This window comes from Mesoplodon mirus (assembly GCF_964341445.2).
Source record: "Mesoplodon mirus genome assembly, chromosome: 2".
In the NCBI taxonomy this organism is placed as follows: Eukaryota; Metazoa; Chordata; class Mammalia; order Artiodactyla; family Ziphiidae; genus Mesoplodon; species Mesoplodon mirus.
In genome coordinates this window covers 185,618,106-185,643,387 of record NC_138977.1, presented here as the reverse complement: position 1 = coordinate 185,643,387, position 25,282 = coordinate 185,618,106, and the positions used below count along the sequence as shown (strand labels likewise).

General features: G+C 36.4%; 1 protein-coding gene across 3 annotated transcripts in view; it reads left to right on the top strand.

The window, feature by feature from the left end:
- UBE2D1 (ubiquitin conjugating enzyme E2 D1) overlaps positions 1-24,285 on the top strand; it is a 34,323-nt gene extending 10,038 nt beyond the window's left edge. Inside the window, exons 2-7 of one of the 3 annotated variants that reach the window (XM_082643993.1) lie at positions 13,917-13,980; positions 14,074-14,105; positions 16,410-16,487; positions 17,548-17,653; positions 20,505-20,598; positions 21,340-24,285. In XM_082643993.1, coding sequence (XP_082500119.1) covers positions 13,917-13,980; positions 14,074-14,105; positions 16,410-16,487; positions 17,548-17,653; positions 20,505-20,598; positions 21,340-21,385 — 420 coding nt within the window. In that variant the 3' untranslated portion in view covers positions 21,386-24,285. The remainder of the gene's footprint in view (positions 1-13,916; positions 13,981-14,073; positions 14,106-16,409; positions 16,488-17,547; positions 17,654-20,504; positions 20,599-21,339) is intronic. The other 2 variants (XM_082643994.1, XM_082643995.1) reach the window with 2 other exon arrangements.
- The last annotated feature ends 997 nt before the right edge of the window (positions 24,286-25,282 follow it).

The window sequence follows — 25,282 nt, the reverse complement described above, 5'->3', positions numbered from 1 at the left end:
CCTCTGGCTTTTCTCCAACTCTTCTGCCCTTTGGACCTCAGTTTTTCTATAGGATGGGCCTCCTTCTAGGACCCTTTCAGTGGGAGGACCTGGACTAAAGGAGAATCTAAACAACTTGGTACTGATTCGTATAGATGATGGGGCATGAAGGGAAGAAGGAATCATGGTGATCTCAAGGTTTAGAGTTTGGGTTCCTGGAATAAGTACATTTTTACCATAATACTTCATAAAGTAGATTCAAATACAATTTTTTACTGGGATACCTTGGATTTGTCTAAAATATATTTTTATTTATGTAATTCCTATGATGGAAATATTACATATAAAGGGAGGTTATTGAGTCTTCCCTTTAAAAGGAAGCCATGTTTTAAATTACAGGCAAGGTAGCATTTTGGGAAATTGAAAGTCATATTATGGCTGCTCTAGAGAGCATTGGGGGAAAGTGGTTTCAGATCTGAGACATTGGGTAGATTAATGTCCCTAACCTGACCTCAAACATTTATTCTAAATTGTGCTCTTTATAGTTCAGATTTAATAAATATTACTTTGATGTGGCAAAGTCAATAGTGTCATTGCTTTCTTCATCATCTTCCTTTTGTGTGGAATTTGGCTGCATTATCATCATTATTTTTAATAAACAGTCTTTGCCAGAGATACCTGATCCAAAGAGACAGCGAAGCAGCCAGGACCAGTTTATTGAAGTGAATTTGGTTCCTATAACTTAATTAATTGAATGTCATCAGCATTTTGAAGTCTTCAGGAAAGAATCTTCACAGTTTAAAATAAAGATTTTTTTTTTTTTTTTTTTTTTTTTTTTTTTTTTTTTTTGCGGTACGCGGGCCTCTCGCTGCCGCGGCCTCCCCCGTTTTGGAGCACAGGCTCCGGACGCGCAAGCTCCGCTCACGGGCCCAGCCGCTCCGCGGCGGCATATGGGATCCTCGCGGACCGGGGCACGAACCCGCGTCCCCTGCATCGGCAGGCGGACTCCCAACCACTGCGCCACCAGGGAAGCCCCAGTTTAAAATAAAGATTTTTTAATTCAAGGGTTTAGAGAGTTTCTGTATTCAGAGACATTTCTGAGAATTGTTTGACATCTCCCTATTGAAATAGCTCTAGTCAACTGGATAAGGAGATCAGAGTCTGAATTATAAGCCCATGAAGTGTTTATTTACAGACAAACCAATTATAGCTCATATATCCCTTTAGAGACAACATCAAAAATGCAATCCAGTAAGAAACACTGTCTTGTTTTAGAAGTTTTGATATAAAGATGGTTGTGTCACATTAATTAATTGCCTGTTGAGCCAGGATTTTTTTGGGGGGGGCATTTATTTTAAGAGCCAGGATCTTTGAAATAATGCTTTCATGTGCTTTGGATTCAGTAATTTAGATTTTGGACTGTAAATCAGTCACTATGCATGGGCTGTTTAATGTCGTTTACACACACCCAGTGGGGTATATATTACATCTGTTATGGAGATTTAGACTTTCTGAATGTTGAAACTAGAGAACAACAAAGCATTTTCAGTCTGGTCAGCACAATTTTTTAGAGAATATTTACTGCATAGTGTCATATTAAGTATGATGGTAAATAAGGAAACTGAGTTGTTAGCTTTCCTTCTCCACTGTTCAGATTGGCCTGTTACCCTTCGGGGAGCTGAGAGATTAATGCAGGCCTCTCTGCTCTTACATTCCCTTCTTTGTTTCCTTTTATTTGTTTACTTTCTTTGAATTAGGCTGCCTCATCTACTTTTAGATTTTAAGTCCCCTAGAGGCAGGGACTGTGTCTAGGTTGGTTTTATGGAGAACACTCAGCATATTGTGGGGATGTTATAAACATGCCATCTGTGCCAATTTAAAATTCACTTTCAAGCCTCTCAGTACTATTCTTTGTGTCTAGTTCGATATAGAAATCTGAACTAGACTAGAGGTGCTTAGCCATGTAAGGCTATATGAATTCCTTAAGTACATGTTTTTGTGGACTCATAGTGCCAGTCTAGGGACACTATCTAGATAGGGACAATATCTTGTAATCTGCCTTTCATTATTGTATCTTGTACTTTTATTTTGAAATTTAATTAGTTTTTTTATGAAATTTAATTAGTTTTTTTATGAGTGTCAGATTGGAATAGAAAACTGCTTCATTGATACAGACTGTCTAGGGGCATACTTTCACCATATTGATGATATTTATTGCATGGTCTATGTTTAAGTATAAGATTGGTTTGTTTTAAGCTTATTTTGTCTAAAAGGAGAAGACAGAAGTTAAAACTATGTATTTCAATTTTCCATTTAAAAAGCCACCGGAAATGAAATTGAAAGATACACAAAATACATGTATGCACACAGCATGTTTACTATAATGAGTTTTTTTCATATATGGAGTTGTAGCTAGTCTCATTATTTGATAGCCATCTTTTACATTATATGATTTCTCTCTATGTAACTGGCAGTAGAATTGCTGGGTCATGTTCACCTTTAATGATTACTGTCAGATTTTTCCTCTTCCACCTCTTCCTCTTCCCGTGACATATGAGAGTTCCAGTAGCTTCACATCTTTGTCAACATTTGTACTTTTCTTCTTTTTTTATTTTCACCATCCTTTGGAGGTTGTAATGACACAGTATTTTGGTTTTAATTTGCATTTCCTTGATGACTAATGAAGCTGCAGCCCTTCCCATATGCTTGTTGGCCATTTGGATACCCTCTTTTGTAAAGTGTTTATTCAAGTCTGTCTTTGAAAAATTGATCTATAGGAATTTTTTTTTAACATATTCTGGATGTGAGCAAAAAAAAAAAAAAGAGTTCCTTTTTTTTGTATAGTTTGAGGTGGGGGATGTCAAGGTTCTTTTTTTTTCCTTTTCCTTTTTTTAAATACATTTATTTATTTATTTTTGGCTGCATTGGGTCTGACGAGTGGGGGCTACTCTTCATTGCCGTGTGCAGGCTTCTCATTGCAGTGGCTTCTCTTGTGGAGCACAGGCTCTAGGCATGTGGGCTTCAGAATTTGTGGCACATGGGCTCAGTAGTTGTGGCTCTTGGGCTCTAGAGTGCAGGCTCAGTAGTTGTGGCGCACAGGCTTAGTTGCTCCGCAGCATGTGGGATCTTCCCAGACCAGGGCTCGAACCCATGTTCCCTGCATTGGCAGGTGAATTCTTAACCACTGCTCCACCAGGGAAGTCCCTTTTTCTTCTTTTCCTATATGGATACCCAGTTGACCTAGCACCACCTATTGAAAAAATTTTTCCTTTTCCCTCCACTAGAATGTCACTGTGTTCACTTTTAATTTTTGAATTCCAAGTTTGCCATTTTCTTTCCATTTTCACCACATTGATGAAGTTAAAATAAGTGCTCACGGTACCACTCAGATGTCAAACACCATCACTTTTGCTTCTACATCAGAAGTGCTATTTGTTTATTCAAAACAGTGATAATATCCTAAATTGGGTTTAAAGGATATGCTGTCCATTTTTAAAATGTGCAGCTTTCTGTAATGGAGCTTTGTAGAGCCCCAGGGAGCACCGCTCACATTGAAATCTATGTGAATGGCGCCCCTTGGAGTTGGCGCACATGGCCTGTGGGGCAAATGCAGCAGCCCTGAGTGCTGCTTGTAATAACTGGCAAATTATAAAAAAAACAAAAACAAAAACATGATCTTGGGGCTTCCCTGGTAGCACAGTGGTTAAGAATCCGCCTGCCAATGCAGGGGACACGGGTTCGAGCCCTGGTCCGGGAAGATCCCACATGCTGTGGAGCAGCTAAGCCCATGCGCCACAACTGCTGAGCCTGCACTCTAGAGCCTGCGAGCCACAACTAATGAGCCCATGTGCCACAACTACTGAAGCCCGCGTGCCTAGAGCCCGTGCTCCGCAACAAGAGAAGCCACTGCAATGAGAAGCCCGCGCACCCCAACGAAGAGTAGCCCCCGCTCTCCGCAACTAGAGAAAGCCAGCATGCTCCCAGCAATGAAGACCCAATGCAGCCAAAAATAAATGAATAAATAAATTAATTAAAATAAATAAGTAAATAAAACATGATCTTTTTCTATGCTCCAGCAATCCACGTTTTAACAAACGAGGGTTATTTGTGTTCGAATACTGTGGTGTGCCACAAGTTTAAAGGAGTGGAGTAAGAAAGAAACTCTGAGGCAATCCATGTGGCTTTTCAGAATTTCCCAGCTCTTACAACCTTTTAATGTTTCATATTTGAGTTTATTTTTTATTTAGAAAGTAGTTTATTAATTTAACAAAAAAGAAAGAAAGTAATTTGTGTCAGTCAAGATATTTTATACCAGTTCCTTCCTAGATCACACTTCTGTCCTAGGAGAAACTTTCTTTCTAGGACTCCCTTGAGTGATCTAAACTTTAATGAACACATTCAGAAGGTGACCCTTGAGGCTCGTAGCTACTCTTATATGTATTTTCTTGGAGGCACAACTACTTGTAAGTTTCTAAGGATCCAGAGGACCTCTTTCCTATATCTTTTAAACTATTGGGTTGACCAAAAAGTTCATTCAGTTTTAAGTAAAAATAAAAGGCACGTTTTTCATTTTCATGAAGAACTTTATTGAACAAGGAATTCACTAACCGAACGAACTTTTTGGCCAACCCAATATATCTTATAAAGTTACTTTTTTCCACAAATAAATTCTCCTTGAATTTCATGCCCCAGTTCAATCATCAACAAATGTGCCTGACTAGTGACTTGTGAGGATTTTTATTACTATCATAATCGTATACCATTAAAATAAATGTTTAAAACATTGGAGTTGGGACGAGAGTATAAAATCAGAGTCATGATCCCTATTAGAAAGGATGTGGAAGTGCTTAATAAACTCCTGCTATAATTAGTTCAACTGGTTAAATTGAGCTTGGAACAAGTAAGAAAAAAAACCCCTCAGTCCATGCCACAGACTGCAGCTCTGAGTATGCGTAGCTCTGTCACCAAGCATTGCCAGTGTTTGGAAGACAGCTTAACTTTGAGACTAGGTCAGCTCAGCACAACCCCCTAACTCCTCTTGGAAAAGCAGCCCAAAGCTATGTCCTGAAAGTAGGTCAGCAGCATCTTAAATAAACAATAAGGATGGCATATTTAGAGTTTTGAGGTCTTCTAAATCAGAAGAACCACAACAAAAAAGACTCACAAGAATTTTGTGTGGCTTTGGACACTTTGCTAGAATATCATAATTCTGTAAATTGAAAATAGCTGTGGCAGTGGCATGTGTTTTTGATACCTTAATGATTAATATTCTTTTGAGGTTCATTTCTAGATGTTATTATATGTTATTTAAAAGGCCACCTCAGTCTTTTTTAAGTGACCTGCACGATTCTCTCTTAACACCTGTTATTAAGATTTTTTTAATTATATGCAGTCTGCATATCTACATAGGGGAGTAATTAATTCTGATTCTATCGCCAAATCTAATCATTTACATTTTTAAAATAAATTTATTTATTTTATTTTTTTATTTTTGGCTGCATTGGTCTTCATTGCTGCGCGTGGGCTTTCTCTAGTTGCTGCGAGCAAGGGCTACTGTTCATTGTGGTGTATGGGCTTCATTAGTTATGGCTCACAGGCTCAGTAGTTGTGGCACACGGGCTCAGTAGTTGTGGCTCGCAAGCTCTAGAGCGCAGACTCAGTAGTTGTGGTGCACGGGCTTAGTTGCTCCATGGCATGTGGGATCTTCCCGGACCAGAGCTCGAACCCATGTCCCCCGCATGGACAGGCGGATTCTCAACCACTGCGCCACCAGGGCAGCCCCTGCATTTCTAAAAAATAGAAATTTGAGATATCTATGCTCTGCTGATCACGCTATTCCTTTTTTTTTTTTAATTGGAGTACAGTTGCTTTACAATGTGTTAGTTTCTGCTGTACAGCAAAGTGAATCAGCTATACGTATACATATATCCCCTCTTTGTTGGATTTCCTTCCCATTTAGGTCACCATAGAGCACTGAGTAGAGTTCCCTGTGCTGTATGGTCGGTTCTCATTAGTTATCTATTTCATACATAGTAGTGTATATATGTCAATCCCAATCTCCCAATCCATCCCACGCCGCCTTCTCCCCTTGGTATTCATATGTTCTCTACACCTGTGTCTCTATTTCTGTTTTGCAAGTAAGTTCATCTGTACCATTTTTCTAGATTCCACATATGTGCATTAATATAGGATATTTGTTTTACTCTTTCTGACTTACTTCACTCTGGATGACAGACTCTAGGTCCATCCACATCTCTGCAAATGGCACAATTTCATCCCTTTTTATGGCAGAGTAATATTCCATTGTATATATATACCACATCTTCTTTATCCATTCGTCTGTTGATGGACATTTAGGTTGCTTCCATGTCCTGGCTATTGTAAATAGAGCTGCAACGAACATTGCAGTACATGACTCTTTTTAAATTATGGTTTTCTCTGGATGTATGGCCAGGAATGGGATTGCTAGATGATATGGTAGTTCTATTTTTAGTTTTTTAAGGAACCTCCGTACTATTCTCCATAGGGGTTGTATCAAGCTATTCCTTAAATTGTATTGTTTAACTCAAACAATATCAAGCACCTTATATGAAAGGCATTGTTCTAAGTATTGTGGAGGAATTCATGAATAAATGCAAAAAAGTCTTAGTTTTAAAATAATATTCTGGTAGAAGAGGAAAGGGAAGGAGGAAATTAGAATTTCTTGAGCATCTATTATACATGCCAGGTATTAAGCTAGTTACTTCACTTATGTGTTTTCATTTAATTCTCAGTATAGTTCTTCCAGTGATGTTCCCATATGAGGCACTTGAGCAAGAGGTTAAGTGAGTTGCCCAAGGTCACATAGCTAGTAAGGGTCAGTAGCAAGGCCAGGTCTGACTCCAAAACTCATATTTTTAAAGTGGTCATTGAGAAGACAGCCACTGTTAAGGAGAATGGATAAAATTTGGGCACAGGGAGTTAGAAGGAAGGTTATTTTCAGAGAAGGAAAATTATGAAGGTCAGAAAACTTTAGCCATGTACAGGGAACATCCAGGTACGCAGGCTAGACCTGACTAGATGGTTCTCAAACTTTTTGGTCTCGGGACCCCCTTATATTAAAAGTATTGAGTGCCTCAAAGAGCTTTTGTTTGTATAAGCTATATGTATTAATATTTACCATATGAGAAATTAAAACAAATTTAAAAATATTTAGTAATTTAAAAATAACAATAAACCCATTGCATATTAACATAATAACATTTTTATTAAAGATAACTGTATATTCCAAAACAAAAAAAAGTAGAGTGTCATTGTTTTATACGTGTTCAGATCTCATTATAGTCAGGCTTATAAATGACAGTTGAATTCTCACATCTGCTCGTGCATTCAATCTGTTACAGTATCAAATATTCTTAAACTGGAAAACTCCACTGTATACCCATGAGATAACTGAGAGTGAAAAAGGCAAATATCTTAGTTTTATTATGAAGTTAATTTTGACCTCATAGACCTCCTGAAAGTGTTTTAGAAAACCCAAGGGCATTCTTTGGAGAATTACTGGGGATGTTTGTGAAGGGGAACCCAATTGAAAGTGTAGGGTTAGGACTAGATAATGAATAGAGTTGGTTGAGTTTGGTCTTTAATAAGCAATGGGGAGCCACTGACATTTTCTAAGCAGAAAAATGAAATAAACCGCGCTGTGCTTTTAGAAGATTGTTATGCAAGTAATTCATAGAGTATTGGGAAGCAATTATAGTTGAACTGTAATTGATTTTTGAAGTAATGTAATAGGTATTAAGGTAGAATATATTATACTGTTCCTCTGACAAGATGAACTAGAGAAAGGGGAGTCAAAATAAGCGTGGTGACTAGGAGACTAATAATCCCATTAATAAGTATAGGGAACACAGAAAAAGAAGCAAGCTTGGGAAGGAAAATAGTGAATTAAGTTTTGGAATATGTAAAAAAAAGTTTTACATTATTTTTTATTCTGAAATAATTTTAGTCTTACAGAAAATTTGCAAAAATAGTACAGAAAGGTCTCATATATCCTTCACCTAAATTCCCCTAATTTTTACAATATATATAACCATTGTACATTTATCAAAATGAGGAAAGTAACAGTGATACAGTACTGTAAGCTAAACTACAGACCTAATTCAGATTTTACCAGTTTTTCCACGTTCTTTTGCTGTCCAAGGATCCAATCTGGGATCCCACATTGGATTTAGTTGTTGTGTCTCCTTAGTGTATATATATATATATATATATATATATATATATATATATATATATATATATGTCCTCTAATCTGTGACAGTTCCTCAGTCTTTCCTTGTCTTGCAAAAATTTTTTTTAAAAAAGAGAGAAGATGCTTATAATATATGTAGTGGGGAAAAAACAGTGTCATTTCATCTGTCTTAAAATGCATAAGAACCTGAGTAAAACCATTATTTTTTCTTTAAAAAGTTGAAAAAATTATTGTAAAAAATTGAAACAAGGCTTCCCTGGTGGCGCAGTGGTTGAGAGTCCGCCTGCCGATGCAGGGGACACAGGTTCATGCCCCGGTCCAGGAAGATCCCACATGCCGCAGAGTGGCTAGGCCCGTGAGCCATGGCCGCTGAGCCTGCGCGTCCGGAGCCTGTGCTCCACAACGGGAGAGGCCACAACAGTGAGAGGCCCGTGTACCGCAAATAAATTAAAAAAAAATTTTTTTTTAATTGAAACAATGTAAAAGACATAAATAAAAAGTGGCAGCCCACTGCCAGATATAACTACTGTTAATAGTTTGGTGTGTATTCTTTTATTTTCTATGCATGTATATAGTATTATGGGATCTATTGAGCATACTTCTGCCACATATATTTTTCACTCAAAAACTATATTATTTTTGTACAACGTTCTTTGATGTCAACATATACATATCTCATTCTTTTTAGTGGCTGTAGTATCTCATAGTATGGTTATGTCATAGAACCATTCCCTTATTGATGGGCCTTTAGGTTATCCCCAGTCTTTCATAATTATACAAAATGCCTCACTAAACATCCTTATATATATATCTTTGTCTGTTTGGATGATTATTACTAGGAGGTGAAATTCCTGCATCAGAGATCATATACATTTTCCACTTTCACAATTATTGCCAAATTTCCCTCCAAAAGGTTCTATCTCAACTAACACTCCCTCCAACAGCAAGTGACATGCTTATTTCCCACCAAAGCCATGGATGGAGGTATTCTAATACGGTGACAGTGGTTTGGTTTGGGTAATGTCCTTATGGGTGTTTGACTATTTATACATTGCTCTCTCTTGTTTTTCCCTACAAAGCACTGTTTTGCTTTGTTTTGCTATTGTAACACACACACACACACACACAATACTTAATTAAAAATGAATGGTTTTAGAAAGAGAAAAACAAATACCGTATGCTAACGCATATATATGGAATCTAAAAAAAACGGTACTGATGAAACTAGTGGCAGCGCAGGAATAAAGATGCAGACAAAGAGAATGGACTTGAGGACACAGAGGGGGAAGGGGAAGCCTGGGACGAACAGAGAGAGTAGCATTGACATACATACACTACCAAATGTAAAATGGAATGCTAGCGGGAAGCTGCTGCAGAGCACAGGGAGATCAATTTGATGCCTTGTGATGACCTAGAGGGCTGGGATAGGGAGGTTGGGAGGGAGGCTCAAAAGGGAGGAGATATGGGGATATATGTATCCATATAGCTGATTCACTTTGTTGTACAACAGAAACTAACACAACATTGTAAAGCAATTATACTCCAATAAAGATGTGGAAAAAAATGAATGGTTTTAAATGCTTTGTCTTTGAGACCTTTAACTGTTAATCAGCATGGGATAAATTGGATCTTATGAGGATCTTATGGACTTGAGCAACTTGTATAATTCAGTGTTAATTCTTAAAGAGTGGAGAGAAGAGCAAAGGAAGAGATTACTGATCCTAGCATTTCCTTTTGAAATAACATAAGAATCATTAAATTATTTTTAGTACTCCATATGTGGCTGTGATGCTAGAAGTAGATAAATAAGAATGCCAGTTATGGTAGAGAAAGCATAAATCAGGTAATTGGGTGATTTCTGAAAAACTTTGAGTAAACTAAATCAAAAGGGAAAGTATAAGTGGTCCTTGATTTCTTGTGTTTGTCTAAAAGTATACTGGCTTCTGAATAGACTAAGAGCAAAAAGGTGGGGTTTTGATTTGTTTGGTTATAGTTTTGTTTGTTTTGTATTTTCACCTCCTTAGCACAACTCATAATTTTTCATTTATCAAATTTAAGGTCTCTATTTTTGTAGGCAGGGGAGGGTGTGTATTGTGCCTTTTGTTTTCTGTTGGTCATTCTGTCTGTGCATATGCACCATAGTTTCAGTTGCATATTTCCAAACAGTGTAATAGGGCATATTTCCAGACATTTTTTTTTTTTACTTTTTATTTTATATCGGGGTTTGGCGATTATCAATGTTGTGATAGTTAAAGGTACAGAGCAAAGTGACTCAGCCATACATATACATGTATCCATTTCTCCACCAAACTGCCATGCAGGCTGCCACATGCAGGCTGCCACATAACATTGAGCAGAGTTCCCTGTGCTATACAGTTGGTCCTTGTTGGTTATCCATCTTAAATATAGCAGCAGACACATATCTTGATAAAAAGAACATTAGAAATTTAGACCCTCCTAAAAAAGTCTAGGATGCATAAGTTTCCTCACCAAAGCACTTGTGTCAGTATTAGTAGTAATTTAATGATTGATGTGACTATTAAGAATGTTTGATGTACCATCAGCTGCCTCTTTCCTATAAGTGAGCTTTAAATAGACAACTTAAGAACCTGGCCTTGGCTTCACAGAGAACATGGTCCTGCGAAAAGGAGAAAGGCTGTGTGAGTTCACTGCCCAGAGCCCAGGCACGGAGCTTAGCACGTCCAGCTCTGTGCTCCCAGCTCTTCACTTTTTCTACCCACCTGCCTTCCTTTTAAAAATTAAAACAAAGCTTTTAAATTCTGATTATGATGTACATGTATAATGTATAATATATGATATAATATATGTTCACTCTAAAACAAGTAATAAAGTATTGAAAGTGATAAATGACAAAGTAAAGGCAACTGTAATCCTCAGAAAAAAAAAAAAGAAAGAACCTGGCCTTGGGACTTCCCTGGTGGTCCAGTGGTAAAGAATCTACCTTCCGGGCTTCCCTGGTGGCACAGTGGTTAAGAATCCGCCTGCCAATACAGGGGACATGGGTTCGAGCCCTGGTCCGGGAAGATCCTGCATGCCGTGGAGCAACTAAGCCTGTGTGCCACAACTACTGAGCCTGCGCTCTAGAGCCCGCGAGCCACAACTACTGAGCCCGCGTGCCACAACTACTGAAGTCCCTGCTCCTAGAGCCCGTGCTCTGCAACAAGAGAATCCACGACAATGAGAAGCCTGCGCACCGCAACAAAGAGTAGCCCCCACTTGCCGCAACCAGAGAAAGCCCTTGAACAGCAACGAAGACCCAGTGCAGCCAAAAATTTTTAAAAAATAATTAATTAATTAAAAAAAAAAAAAAGGAATCCCCCTTCCAATGCAGGGAACATGGGTTCGATCCCTGGTCAGGGAACTAAGATCCTACATGCCGCGGGGCAACTAAGCCCATGCGCCACAACTACTGAGCCTGTGTGCCTCAACTAGAGAGCCTGTGTGCCACAAAACTACAGAGCCCACACGCTCTGGAGCTCACGCATTACAACTAGAGAGAGAAAACCCACACGCGAAAACTAGAGAGAAGCCCCGCGTGCCACAACGAAAGATCTTGCATACTGCAACAAAGATCCTGCATACCGCAGCTAAGACCCACGGAGCCAAAAAAATAATAATATAATTAATTAATTAATTAATTTTGAAAAAAGAACCTGGTCTTTGCAGCAGTTCAGTTGTTAGATTTTATCTGTCTCATTCTTAGGTCTAACTTCTATCAAAAGGTAAAATCAGGACACAGAAATATAAGAACATGATAATGAGTATTTTTCTATACTATTTTGAAGGGATTTGAAAGAACAGTCTGACATTTGAAATTTGAACACAATTCAGGGCTATTCCATGTAAAACATGGTTTTGGGTTTTTTTATTAGTAAACAAAATAAATTTGTATGTATTTATGTATGATTTACTCGCATATACATTACTCTGTAAAATACATACATGCAAATCATTACAGTTTTTTAACCACAATTAGAGATTATTTTCTTTTTCTTAATTATATTTAATTGAAGTGTAGTTGATTTACAATGTTGTGTTAATTACTGCTATACAACAAAGTGATTCAGTTATACATATATATATGTATATATAGATATATATACACACATTATTATTTTTTTAATTTATTTATTTATGGCTGTGTTGGGTCTTCATTGCTGCACGCGGGCTTTCTCTAGTTGTGGCGAGTGGGGGCTACTCTTCATTGCTGTGCGTGGGCTTCTCACTGCCGTGGCCTCTCCTGTTGTGGAGCACGGGCTCTAGGCGCGTGGGCTTCAGTAGCTGCAGCACGTGGGCTCAGTAGTTGTAGCTCACAGGCTCTAGAGCGCAGGCTTAGTAGTTGTGGGCTTAGTTGCTCCGTGGCATGTAGGATCCTCCCGACAAGGGATCTAACCCATGTCCCCTGCTCTGGCAGGCGGATTCCCAACCACTGTGCCACCAGGGAAGTCCCTACACACACATTCTTAGATATATATATTCTTTTCTATTATGGTTTATCATAGGATCCTGAATATAGTTCTCTGTGCTATACAGTAGGACCTTGTTGTTTATCCATTCTATATATAAAAGCTTACATCTGGGGCTTCCCTGGTGGCAATCCTTAATATGGTGTATATTGTTCTCAGTTTTCTACCTACTCTTTCATCCTCATCTTATGCCACTCTACCTCACGTTACTCATTTCTCCCAAAACTGACTCCCACTCATCCTTTTGATTTCAGCTGAAATGTCACTTTCTCAAAGACATTCCCTTATCTTTGTAACTAAATTAGGTTCTTCAGTTCTAATATGTAGTCTTTTATATTGAATTTACACCTTTCATAGTTGGTGGTGATCATTTCCTTCCCAGCTGAAGGTAAATTATTTCCCCAAAGTCATAGAGCTAGTTATGGTAGGATTGGAATGCCAGCCTAGGACTGGCCAACTAAAGCTGTGCCATTTCCATGATCCTTCCTTTGCTTCCTTGAGAGCAGAAAAGAGCATATGAATCAATGTGCTAGCCTTTAAAATATGGCCCAACTGCTCTCCTTTCTTTCCATTTAACCTTCATGTTGTTCCTTAAATATCCATCTCTCTGTGAGCCTTCACTCTCCCAAATTAGACTATTAACTGGTTGAAGTAGGATCTGTTTTTTATATATTATACACCTAGCATTTACATAAGTTACCCTGCATACGATACTCAAAAGTAGTTTGTCTTAGAGATGCTAAAGAAACACAATTTTTTAATCCATTTAATTTTTTCAGGGTTTGGAGCTATCTCATGAAGGAATTTAATACCTCATTCCATACTCTACCCATCAGTGACAGAGTATATTTTATTTATTTAATTTTTTTAATTTTTATTTTTTTTGCGGTACGTGGGCCTCTCACTGTTGTGGCCTCTCCCGTTGCGGAGCCCAGGCTCCGGACGCGCAGGCTCAGTGGCCATGGCTCACAGGTCCAGCCGCTCCGCGGCATGTGGGATCTTCCCAGACCGGGGCACGAACCCATGTCCCCTGCATCAGCAGGCGGACTCTCAACCACTGCGCCACCAGGGAAGCCCAACAGAGTATATTTTATGTGTCCATATTGTGAATAGAACTGCTTAAAATGATTTTTAAATGAGTAGTTTGTGTCTTAATGGATTATTATGCTTGTTTCACTGGAAAAGAATTAACCTTAAGTATTTTTGCTTTGCTTCAGGAATTGAGTGATCTACAGCGCGACCCACCTGCTCACTGTTCGGCTGGACCTGTGGGAGATGACTGTAAGCTTTGCTCTCTTGCTAGGATTTTGCTACCATTAATAGTACAGGTTTGAACACTTGTTAATGACTCCAAAACTCCTTTGTTTGTTTCAGTGTTCCACTGGCAAGCAACTATTATGGGGCCTGTAAGTATGATTCATTTGTGTGAAATTAATCCCCTCAGCCATCCTTCATTCTTGGCATTTCACCTTTGATCAGCTGTTTGTGGCTAGGGTTGAATTTTCTTGTACTCTGAATCACTCAGAAAGCAAAATATGAGTAAAGGATTTATGATGATTTTCTAGAGCCCTGGTGGCAAATACTTGCTAGGAACACGTTTACAATACTTTGCCAAATCCTTGATCATTATGCATAATAATGAATCACCCACAATTTGCAACCAGGCTGCGTGTTTATCTTTTTTTAAACACAGAAAGTCAGTTGTTCAGAACTAAGTGTAATTACTCTTACATCAACATTTTAGTAGGTTAGAAATAAGTCTAATTAACCCAATAATGGAATTCCTACAAGTAACAAGTACCGATTTGCAATAAGTTTCATCACTGTTCCTGTGTGTGAGAGGAACGGATAAAATATTGCAGTGGCTCTATTGTTGCCACATCATGAATTTGCCTCTTTTGTTGCATTGTCCTGAACTCAGAATTACCTGCTATTCTATGACTGGCTTCTCTTAATACTTATTACCTTTGTTAAGATTATTTCTTTCTACACCTGAGAAGCAGTTATGACTTTTCTTTCTGTGGGCAAAAATCTGATTGCATAAGAATGGGCACTGACGGCTCAAATCTACTTTCTGGGTAAAGACTGCATTAGTAACATGTTTCTGTTAACATCATTCTCTCCTCCCTCCCTTGAAAAATCTTTATCTAGTAAGGCATAGTGTTGGTTTTTTTTTTGTTTTTTGTTTTGTTTTTGCGGTACGTGGGCCTCTTACTGTTGTGGCCTCTCCCGTTGCGGAGCACAGGCTCCAGACGCGCAGGCTCAGTGGCCATGGCTCATGGGCCTAGCCACTCCATGGCATGTGGGATCTTCCTGGACTGGGGCATGAACCCGTGTCCCCTACATCAGCAGGTGGACTCTCAACCACTGTGCCACCAGGGAAGCCCAGCCATAGTGTTTTCAGTCATATTGCCTCATGCTTAACTTTTAAAAAATACAACAGTTATTGAATTTACAGAGCAGGAGTCCTGAGCAAGTGTCTTAAATTACTAAATTGTTTTATTAAGTTAGTTTTTTAAAGGGTGAAGTGCAACATATTTATTTAACAACTTAATAAGAATCTAGTTATTTGATTTTCATTGCTTACCAAAAACCTTCAAAATAATATCAAGTCTCACCCTTACCATTTGAACTATAGCCCATCACAAATATTTCTCAGGTGAATCACATGTAGCAAATGGTTACAATTACGTTACTCATACCCTCTTTATTGTAGTAATGTAAATATGCCACTCAATAATATAATTTGAACATCTAAGAAGACCATATCTGTTGATTGCAATTAACTTACATTTTCTACGTTCCTTATAATTTTTGATGAACTAGAATTAAACTATGTGTATAGTAAGAATAATTACATGGTACGGTCCTCTAATGTATATGTAGAAACTTAAGGAGGAAGTAATGATAGCCTTGCTATTATTACCAAAATGTTAATATACATGATATTTTTAATTATAAATGAATTAAAATAGAATTTAAGGTATTTTTGCTACTTTTTTCCCCCTTTTCCCTTTTTCTAATCATCCTTTTTTTTCCCTTGCTTGTAACATTATAAGTATTTCCTAATTGCTATAAAGAGATATGGCCAAACTTAAATTCCTCTTGTAAAGTTGATTCCTAATTCGATAATTCTATGAAACTGAATTTATCTAGTTTTGTTTGGGGCTTTTTTGCATTTCCCACGTTGTTTTGTAAACTGTTACTAAGTGAAGATTTGAGGTCTAAATTACATAACAGTGTCACTTAGCCTTTTCTTTTCATAAGTTGGTCCTTTCAGTTCATCTCTATTCTTGCCCCTTAAAAGACCATGAGAACTTAAGTTTTATAATTAAGAAGAAAAACACTAGCCCCAACCCTTTTCTTTTATACTGATTACTGCTACAGAAAATTATTCTTTTCTCAAAGCAGTCTTTTGTGTTTACTGATCTTTAACAGTCTATACTCATAAACAGATTTGTTTGGGCAAGTCACACCACTCCACTGTGTATGTCCTATTTTTGTTTTGTTTTAAACTATGATGTTGGCATGATTGGTGGAAAGTCTTCCTTCATGCCTGCAAAGAGAAACCTGTTTTTAAGGTAAATGATTTGAACTTATGACAAAATGATGGCATTTTTTTCAAACTGGTATGTTTGGAGGGAATCATCTTGGGTTACTAATAATAAATATAGTAATCAAACACTGATGTGATTATTTTGTAATTTCAGCCTGATAGCGCATATCAAGGTGGAGTCTTCTTTCTCACTGTACATTTTCCGACAGACTATCCTTTTAAACCACCAAAGGTATTTTTATTTTTATGATTGACATGACTCCTGTGTCAGGGGTTTTACTCTCTATCCAGAGATATTTTCATGAAAAGACCGTGGGTAGGTTAGCATGTTCAAACTGTTCTGTAAAATCAATGAATCTAAAATATGCTTTCTTACTCAAATACTGTATTATGTCTGTAGACAGAAGGCAGTATCTGTTAGGCTAGAAATTAGCTTCCCTACCTGTCTTTCCCTCTGCATTAGATATGTGTAGTTTGGGAAGTTTTTATGGTCAAGAGTTAGACTCTTCCATTCAGGGTAATATCTTTCCTAGGCTGACCCTTCTTTCTCAGTTTTTAAGTATTCAACAAACATTTATTGAGCACCTACCATGTTCTTTTGCATTGGGGAATACAAAAGTAAATATGACATAGTCCTTTTATTTAGTGTAGGAAAGATTAAAGCACATTCTTATTAAATTTAGCTTAGATCTAAAGAGGAAACCAACAAATGATGGGGGTGTCAATGAGGGAGAAAACCATTAACAAATTCTGTCACTGAGGAAATAATTACTTTAGATTTTTAAAAACGCCTAATTAACATTACATATGAAACGATGTAACAACTCTCGTGGAAGATTAGAATTCTTGGTGGATTTGTTAGGGCAGGTAATAAGCTGGGGCCCCTCAACTTTCCTCTGGAATAAGGTCAGCAGCCTATTTCTAGATCCAGGTGTCAATTGATAATCAAATTAAGAAAAGGATTGCTTTGAGGGTTGATGAAAGCCATGGTTAATTACTTCAGGTGCTACTCAACCAGTCATACCATCTATTACAGACTTATTTATCACACTTTCCAAAATACTGCTGAATTCCTTGGGGTTGGGGAGAGCAGGAAACTGACTTTGCTTTCACATTATCAGTAGCTAAAACTATGTGCACATAAAGTAGATGCTCATCCAATTTGTGTTGAATACATTTCTCCTCTAAGATCACATAAAATTGAGGACATTTTACCCTAGAGCAAATTGGTTCTGTTTGCTTTCATAGTTCATGGATTGTCACAGTTTTGTTTTGTTTTGTTTTATGTTTAGATTGCTTTCACAACAAAAATTTACCATCCAAACATAAACAGTAATGGAAGTATTTGTCTTGATATCCTGAGGTCACAATGGTCACCAGCTCTGACTGTATCAAAAGGTAATTTCATTTATCAGATTTACAACAGTTGATAACAGTGAGACAGGAAAAATACAGCAGCAATATCTTAGGGACCAAAGTTTAGAAAAACCAATCTACTGTGTTTTCTTCTGCTTTGCTTTTGCTTTGCTTTGCTTTGCTTTGCTTTCATAGCTTTTATATTACTCTTGCTTGGGGTTGGATGGACAGATCTAAATGATGAAATGAGAGAGATTTAAAATGTTAGAACTAGGAATTTGGGGATAAGACTGTTGACATTTCGTCCCTTTAGTTTGGGCCTTATCTTTAAAAAGAAAGAGACAGGGACAGAGAGAGAGACACAGAAGTAAAAATAAGATTTTAGGACCAGATGTCCCATTCATTAAATGGAATTATTTATGGACATGATGAGTAAAGCTTTACATTTTACTTCATCTCAGAGGAAATGTCAGATTGGCAGATAAAGTAAATGATTTAAAATGAAAGACAGGAATTCCCTAGCAGTCCAGTAGTTAGGACTCCACGCTTTCACTGCCGAGGGCCCAGCTTCAGTCCCTTGTCAGGGAACTAAGATCCCACAAGCTGCATGGTGTGGCCAAAAAAATGAAGGACATATTTCACACTTTAGAGTAATGTAGTATATATAGCATGTTAGTCTAAACTTCAAATAATCAATAGCATCATTGTAAGGACTGATACATAATCCATGCAGATTCTCAACTTTCACAGTTGCATAGCATTATTCTTTGCTAAATTATGAGATGTGTATATAGGGCATCTGAAGCCGTTTGTTTCATTAGCTAATGTTATTTGCTTTGCCAGCCTCTTAATTTTGTCTTGTTTCTCTAACAGAAGAGAGCCTGAGTTATTGTTTTGAGTTAGAACCATCTACCCCTGAAAGTAACTTGGTAGTTTTCCCTTTTTATAAAATTTAAGAAAACTGTTTCTCTTGAAGGATTTGGGGGAGGAATCCATGGTCATTAAAAAAATTTTTTTAAATAAATGCTACCTGAATATATAACTTGTTTTAAAAATTGATAAGGTTTAGAGGAAGCAGTGTCCATAGCCATGATTATTTCAAGTATTAGATAAGTAACAGCCCTTCAGATCGGTTAGTTATTCATGAATGGCAGTTTTTCTGATCTAACATATCCCTATAAAATGTTAATGTAGATTCTAGTGTCCTTTTAAAAATCTTTCACATACTATAACCATTACACACTAGATATAGGAAAGATACTGTGTCATAGGGTTTTTCAAATTAATATTCTCTTTCCTGGAATAGGATCACAAAATGAAATTCATTTAGCATATGCAGCTAAATACTTAGAGAGCGCAGACTGCCAGATGTTGAACACTTACCTTCTGCCATTGGTAGCTTTTTATAAAAAATAGTTTTGTTAGCTTCTAGAAACTGTCCTTTAAGGACAGTTTCAAACAGCCTCAGTTTCCTCATATGTCAAATGGGGATTATAACAGTATTACCGCATATGGTTACTATGCAACTAGCACATAGTAAGCATTCAAATGAATGTTATATATTGTTATCTTTTTCCTTATCTGAAAACATTTGATTTGTGTGCATAATAGTGAAATCAGGGCACAGGGCTCTTGGCAGCAGGAGTGGGGAGATGAGGAACTTCCCTCTTGCCTATTTTATAAAGTAGCTTATATTTTCTTTATTTGTACATTTTTCATTTTTTAATATTTTAAATGTCTTATTTCGCTTTTTATCATGAGTTTAGTTTGAAAACTTTCTGGAGGTGTGAGCCCAGATGACTTACCCAGTTGGTTTAATATACAGGCTTGAAATTCCATTGGGCAGATGAAAGATTAAAAAGATGAATGAAATATTAGTTTTTGTTAGCCCGTAGCACCCCCTTTCCAAGTCATTTAAGAATCATCTCTGCCTTCCTTATAAATTCACCTTTGGATTTGTAAGAGTAGGAAAAGATAAAGGAACATAGTAGAGGAAGGTGAAGATGGAATGTTGTTCCAAAGATTCCACGTATCCCCTCAGAAGTGATGGCGTGGAAGCAGACAAATGAGGAACCAGAGTCCTTGTTTCCTTCTTTTTCAGATACTTAGTTGTTTATTTTTTTAAGTGTAGCTATTTGCATTAGTATTTTGATACAACATGCAAGAAACGACTACTATAATTTATCAATTTTCATTTATATTTAAAAATATACGTTACGTAATGATAGCTCTGCCTATTATTTTTAAATGCATTTGCTACAAATAATGTACATGGAATAAAAAAAATTCATTGAAAATGATCTTACAGATCTTCCTTCTTTAGCTCTAAGCCCAAGTAAAACACTGCATGAGCTTCATCTCCCAAAGCGGTTTGAACTGTTAACTGTAATTTGATTGCTTTACCTTGAACTGTTTAGGACACAGATTTTCTGCATTAAAGTAGAATAAAAAGTGGACAGTTTTCTTATTAAAGTAAAAAAAATATCTAAGAAACATCTAAAGTTAGGATGCTATTCTAATATTTTTCCAACTATGTACTATCCGGGGTATATGTGTGTTACCTAAAAAATATTTTTGTAGAGAACTCTTGAGTTTAAAAGTTAATAGCTACTTTGGAGGTTCACATTTTTAAAATAAATAGAAATTCAAATAGAATTTAAAATTGCAAAAGTGATAATAATTTTGTATTATATACACTGTATGGTAATTTTGTAATTTAAAAAATTAAAGATATTTGCTGCCAACCAAAATTAATCTCAAATGTAATTTAATGTGTTCATCTTGGTTTTTTCTTTGTAAGTTTATTGTCTATTCAGTACAATTATTTTCACATGTGTAATTCATATAAAGTAGAAAGCTCACTACTTAATATGATGTTCTCTTTTAAATCTAGTTTTATTGTCCATATGTTCTCTGCTTTGTGACCCTAATCCAGATGACCCCTTAGTACCAGATATTGCACAAATCTATAAATCAGACAAAGAAAAGTAAGTGTTTGCTTATATTAATTTCTATTTGGGTGCATTTCTATGTAGTCTGCCAAAACAAAAGTATTATCAATGTATTGAAGTACATTTAATTGTGCTTATTGTGTTTATGTTAAGTTTGTTTATCTATCCAGTGGAGTAAACCTTTCTTTTTAAATTTTATTACTCCTTTTACAAAAAAATCTCATCCCTTCCCACTTGTTGTTTCATCCTTTACTATTTAAAAGTACTTGTTCTGCGTTTACATAGTATGCATGTTTTTTAATAGTAACTATCAAACTGTAATTCTAAGTAGTAAATTTAAAATTTAAAAAGTTGATAATTTGAAATTACTGAATATCATATTCCTTACCTTCTCCCAGGAAAAGTTATCCTTAACTACCCCTAAACTGTCCTAATTTTCAAGGTGCTACATCTTGCTGGCACCATTGATTCATTTGCATTTTACAGATAATGACCATTCAGGGTTGGCATTTACAGATTTGTATTAGAAATTGATTTCTTTATTTTGTTGTGTATAACTTAGGTACGTTTTCGTATAGGTTGTAAAGAGATGCATTAGTTTAAAAAATCGCTCACGTTTTCTGTTTTATTTATGCATGAACCTAAGTCACATTGACCCAATAATTGGTGTATGTATAATTATTGCAGTTAAGCATAAAAAAGGTATACAGTTTTACATAGATCTTCTAAAAGATTTAATTTGTATGTTTTTACTATATCCCTTTTGTATGTCTACAGATACAACAGACACGCAAGAGAATGGACTCAGAAATATGCAATGTAAAATCAAAAAAATTTTCATATATACCAGAGTACTGTAAAATCTAGGTTTTTTCAACATTAGCAGTAAATCGAGCACCGTTTACTGTTTCATTGTACCATGAAATCCTTTGATTTTTACCCATTTTAAATGTATTTCTGAAGCAAGACAAAACAAACTTCCAAAAATATTCTTGAGACTGTGATGAGAGCATTTATCATTTTGTATGCATTGAGAAAGACATTTATTATGGTTTTTAAGATACTTGGACATCTGCATCTTCAGCTTACAAGATCTACAGTGCATCTGAAAAGCAACCAAATTATTTTTTGCTGAAACTAGATGTTTTTACATGAAAAATACTGTATGTGTTGTCTAAGATGTCGTCAGTTATATAAATCTGTATTCAGATTTCATTCTTTGTTAGCTCACTTTATAATTTGTATTTTTTTACTGTATAGACTAAATATATTCTATTTACATGTATGTCAACTCGTTACTTTTTTCCTGTGAACAGTATTGAAAAAACCCAACAGCTGATAATGAAATGAATTAACTGTCCGTCTCCCTTGTCTTAGGGTATTCTGTAGATTGATTGCAGATTCCTTAAACCTGAAATGATCTTTACACTGTAATTCTCAGTATACTGATTATGGAGAAACACTTGTTTTGATTTTGTTATACTTGACTTAACTTTATTACAATGTGAATTAATTGCACTGCTAAGTAGGAAGACGTGTAACTTTTATTTGTTGCTATTCACATCTGAATTTTTTTCTGTATAGGCAATATTATATTGACACCTTTTACAGATCTTAATGTAGCTTTTTCCATTTAAATAAAATGCTTTTTCTACTATTTGTCTTGATTACTTAAAAAGATAAAAAATTACTTTATAAGTAAGGATCAATACTCTCTATAAAATTTTGCATGGAAATTAATTCCAAATTGTAAGGATGAAGTCTGTTGTATTTGGCACTAATCACCATTAATTATATAAATTTTATTGCTTTAGGTTTGTATTGATATCTGTTTACTAAATTGTCAATCTAGAGGATGATATACACTGGTCCGTTGTTATTGAAAAGAATTTAAGATATGTTGGCATTTGTCTTGGATCACATCTAAAATGAATTATTTTCTAAGGTACTGAGATGAATGTAAGACAGTGTCACCTACATTGAAGAAAAGTCTTTATAGACCTGAAGAATAATTAGGTTAATTCATTCAGATGCCCCTCTAGATATAACTGATGTTGTATTTCTTAACATTTTAAAATCTAGAATTTCTAAAATAGAATTTTAATGCCATCACAGTTTGAAAGAGGACATCCATTTTTTACTGTAGAAGTTATACAGAAAATTCTAAAATGACACTTTCCCTCTGTCTTATAAATTGTCAGTTAAAATTATTTAAGTGAGCAGGTTATCTTTGCAGATTTTAAAGAAAGCTAGAAAGTTCTAATGTTTTAACTTGGAAGAAAAATGTCTCTAATTATTAGCATGCTTACCAAACTTGAGTGTCATTTTTAAGAAGAGTTGTAGCTCTTCTGATTATTTTAGTAGCTGTATAAGTGTACAAAAATCTGTGATGGGTGTAGTCATTAGCAAAGAATGTAAATCACTTAAGTATTTTTACCATGGTTCATTATTATAAAGCACAAAATAACCCATTGTTAAAAAATGTGTTTTTATAAATGAATGTAAAATAATTAAATGAATTGTGAAATGGATGTTTAAGAAAATATAGGTTTAAAAAGTAACTATATTAAGTGATGTCTTGAAACAGCCATATTATGAAGAATACTATTATGTTATTATAAGCTACATTGGCCCAGAATTTGAACACTCAACATCATTAGATTTAAGTATTTAGTATATTTTGATAATAAAGGGTTTTGTTTCTTGAATATCTTTCACTTTTTAAAAAACTTTTGTGTGGCATTTATTTTTGGAAATGTCTTTTTTTTTCTGTATTAAAGTTTTGAAACTTGCCTAACACTCTAACTCTGTTTGCCTTTGCTTACATCTGAATTGTACAATTGTACAACCACTCTCTTGAGGAGTGAGCACAAGTTCTCATAATTAATTAAAAAATCTTAGAAGTTCAGCAATGGCATAATGATCAGCCAGATCAGTATTTTGGGTTTGTTGTTTTGTTTAATTCTAACAAAGGGTATATCAGTTGCCTAACTGTAAATCCGAAGCCAAGGACCTTCCTCCATAGATCAACCATTAATTTAAGGACCTCCTGGGAGTGAGGAAAATGGATAGTCTTTTGGAGTTTTACGATCCTACCTCTTGAAGTCTTGGATTCTGAACACTCGTAACTGCCACATACAATAAATCCATGATACAGGCTGTAAGGGGTAACCTCACGCTCATCCCCCCAACTATCTCTAATTCCTGAACAAGCTTTACACGTGCATGTGTAAATCATATACAATTATTCATTTTTGCTTTACGTTATACCCCCACCCCTCCATGAACTCTGTTAGGGAAAATTTTAAATTTACTTTGTCAATTAAGCAATTTCAAAGGATCAAAAGGTATTAGGTGAGAAACACAAACACAGAGCACCAGGGCAACCCTAAGAGTTAATATTCGGAAGGGTAACCTTTGGGACTTCCCTGGTGGCACAGTGGTTAAGAATCCGCCTGACAATGCAGGGGACACGGGTTCAAGCCCTGGTCCGGGAAGATCCCACATGCCGTGGAGCAACTGAGCCCGTGCACCACAACTACTGAGCTCACGTGCTACAACTACTGAAGCCCACGCGCCTGGAGCCCGTGCTTCGCAACAAGAAAGGCCACTGCAATGAGAAGCCCGCGCACCGCAATGAAGAGTAGCCCCTGCTTGCCGCAACTAGGGAAAGTCCGTGCACAGCAACGAAGACCCAATGCAGCCCAAAATAAATAAGAGTAACTTTTTTTTAAACTTAATAAAAACAATACCACATGTAGTTTTTCATTTCTCATTATTTTATCACAATGATATGTTTATCTTCTTTGTACATGATTCTAGTCATTGATGTTTCACAGAATCCTGCTCTCTCACAGTTCTGTGTTTTTAAGGTGGAAAGATTGGGGAAATGAATTTTCCTCTTGGGTTAAGAGAGATTCTTGGTGAAGCTATTTATATCCTATTTGTTGGTAGTCAGTTTGACCTGGATTCAGAGTCCAGTCCAATGTTTTAAAATTTGAGTTCTGTAGTAGAATCACTGGTCCTGTTACTTATTTTTATTAGGACTAGCCATGGAAAATGTGATTAATACTCTAGCCACGGCCATTTGGCTTCAGTGTATTCAAATTGTTGACTTTGGCCTGTTAAGATACAGCACTTATCTTTTTTTTGTGTGTGTGTGGTATGTGGGCCTCTCACTGTTGTGGCCTCTCCCGTTGCGGAGCACAGGCTCCGGACGCGCAGGCTCAGTGGCCATGGCTCACGGGCCTAGCTGCTCCGTGGCATGTGGGATCTTCCCGGACCGGGGCACGAACCCGTGTCCCCTGTATCGGCAGGCAGACTCTCAACCACTGCGCCACCAGGGAAGCCCCACAGCACTTATCTTTTTAGTTGACTTTGGTCTGTTAAGATACAGCACTTATCTTTTTAGTTTGTTTAAATCTTTTGTGGTTATTACTATAATAAAATAACAAACATGAATTTTAAAAGTTTACTTCTAGCACTCTATCAATGTAAACTATGCCGAAAATTTTCTTTAAAGCGGAAGTTTAATTGCAGTTTAATAGCCCTAAAATGTAATGCAGATTATTCGTGCAAGTTCTAATTTTTTACGGTGCTTCTCTTTGACTGTTCTGACAGTTGTGTTGTACAAACAGGGCAGCGGGTAGACATTCATCTAATTTCACTTGTAAAAATTCATCTGTGTAGATAACTAGTCATTTCTGAAAAAAAATTTTTT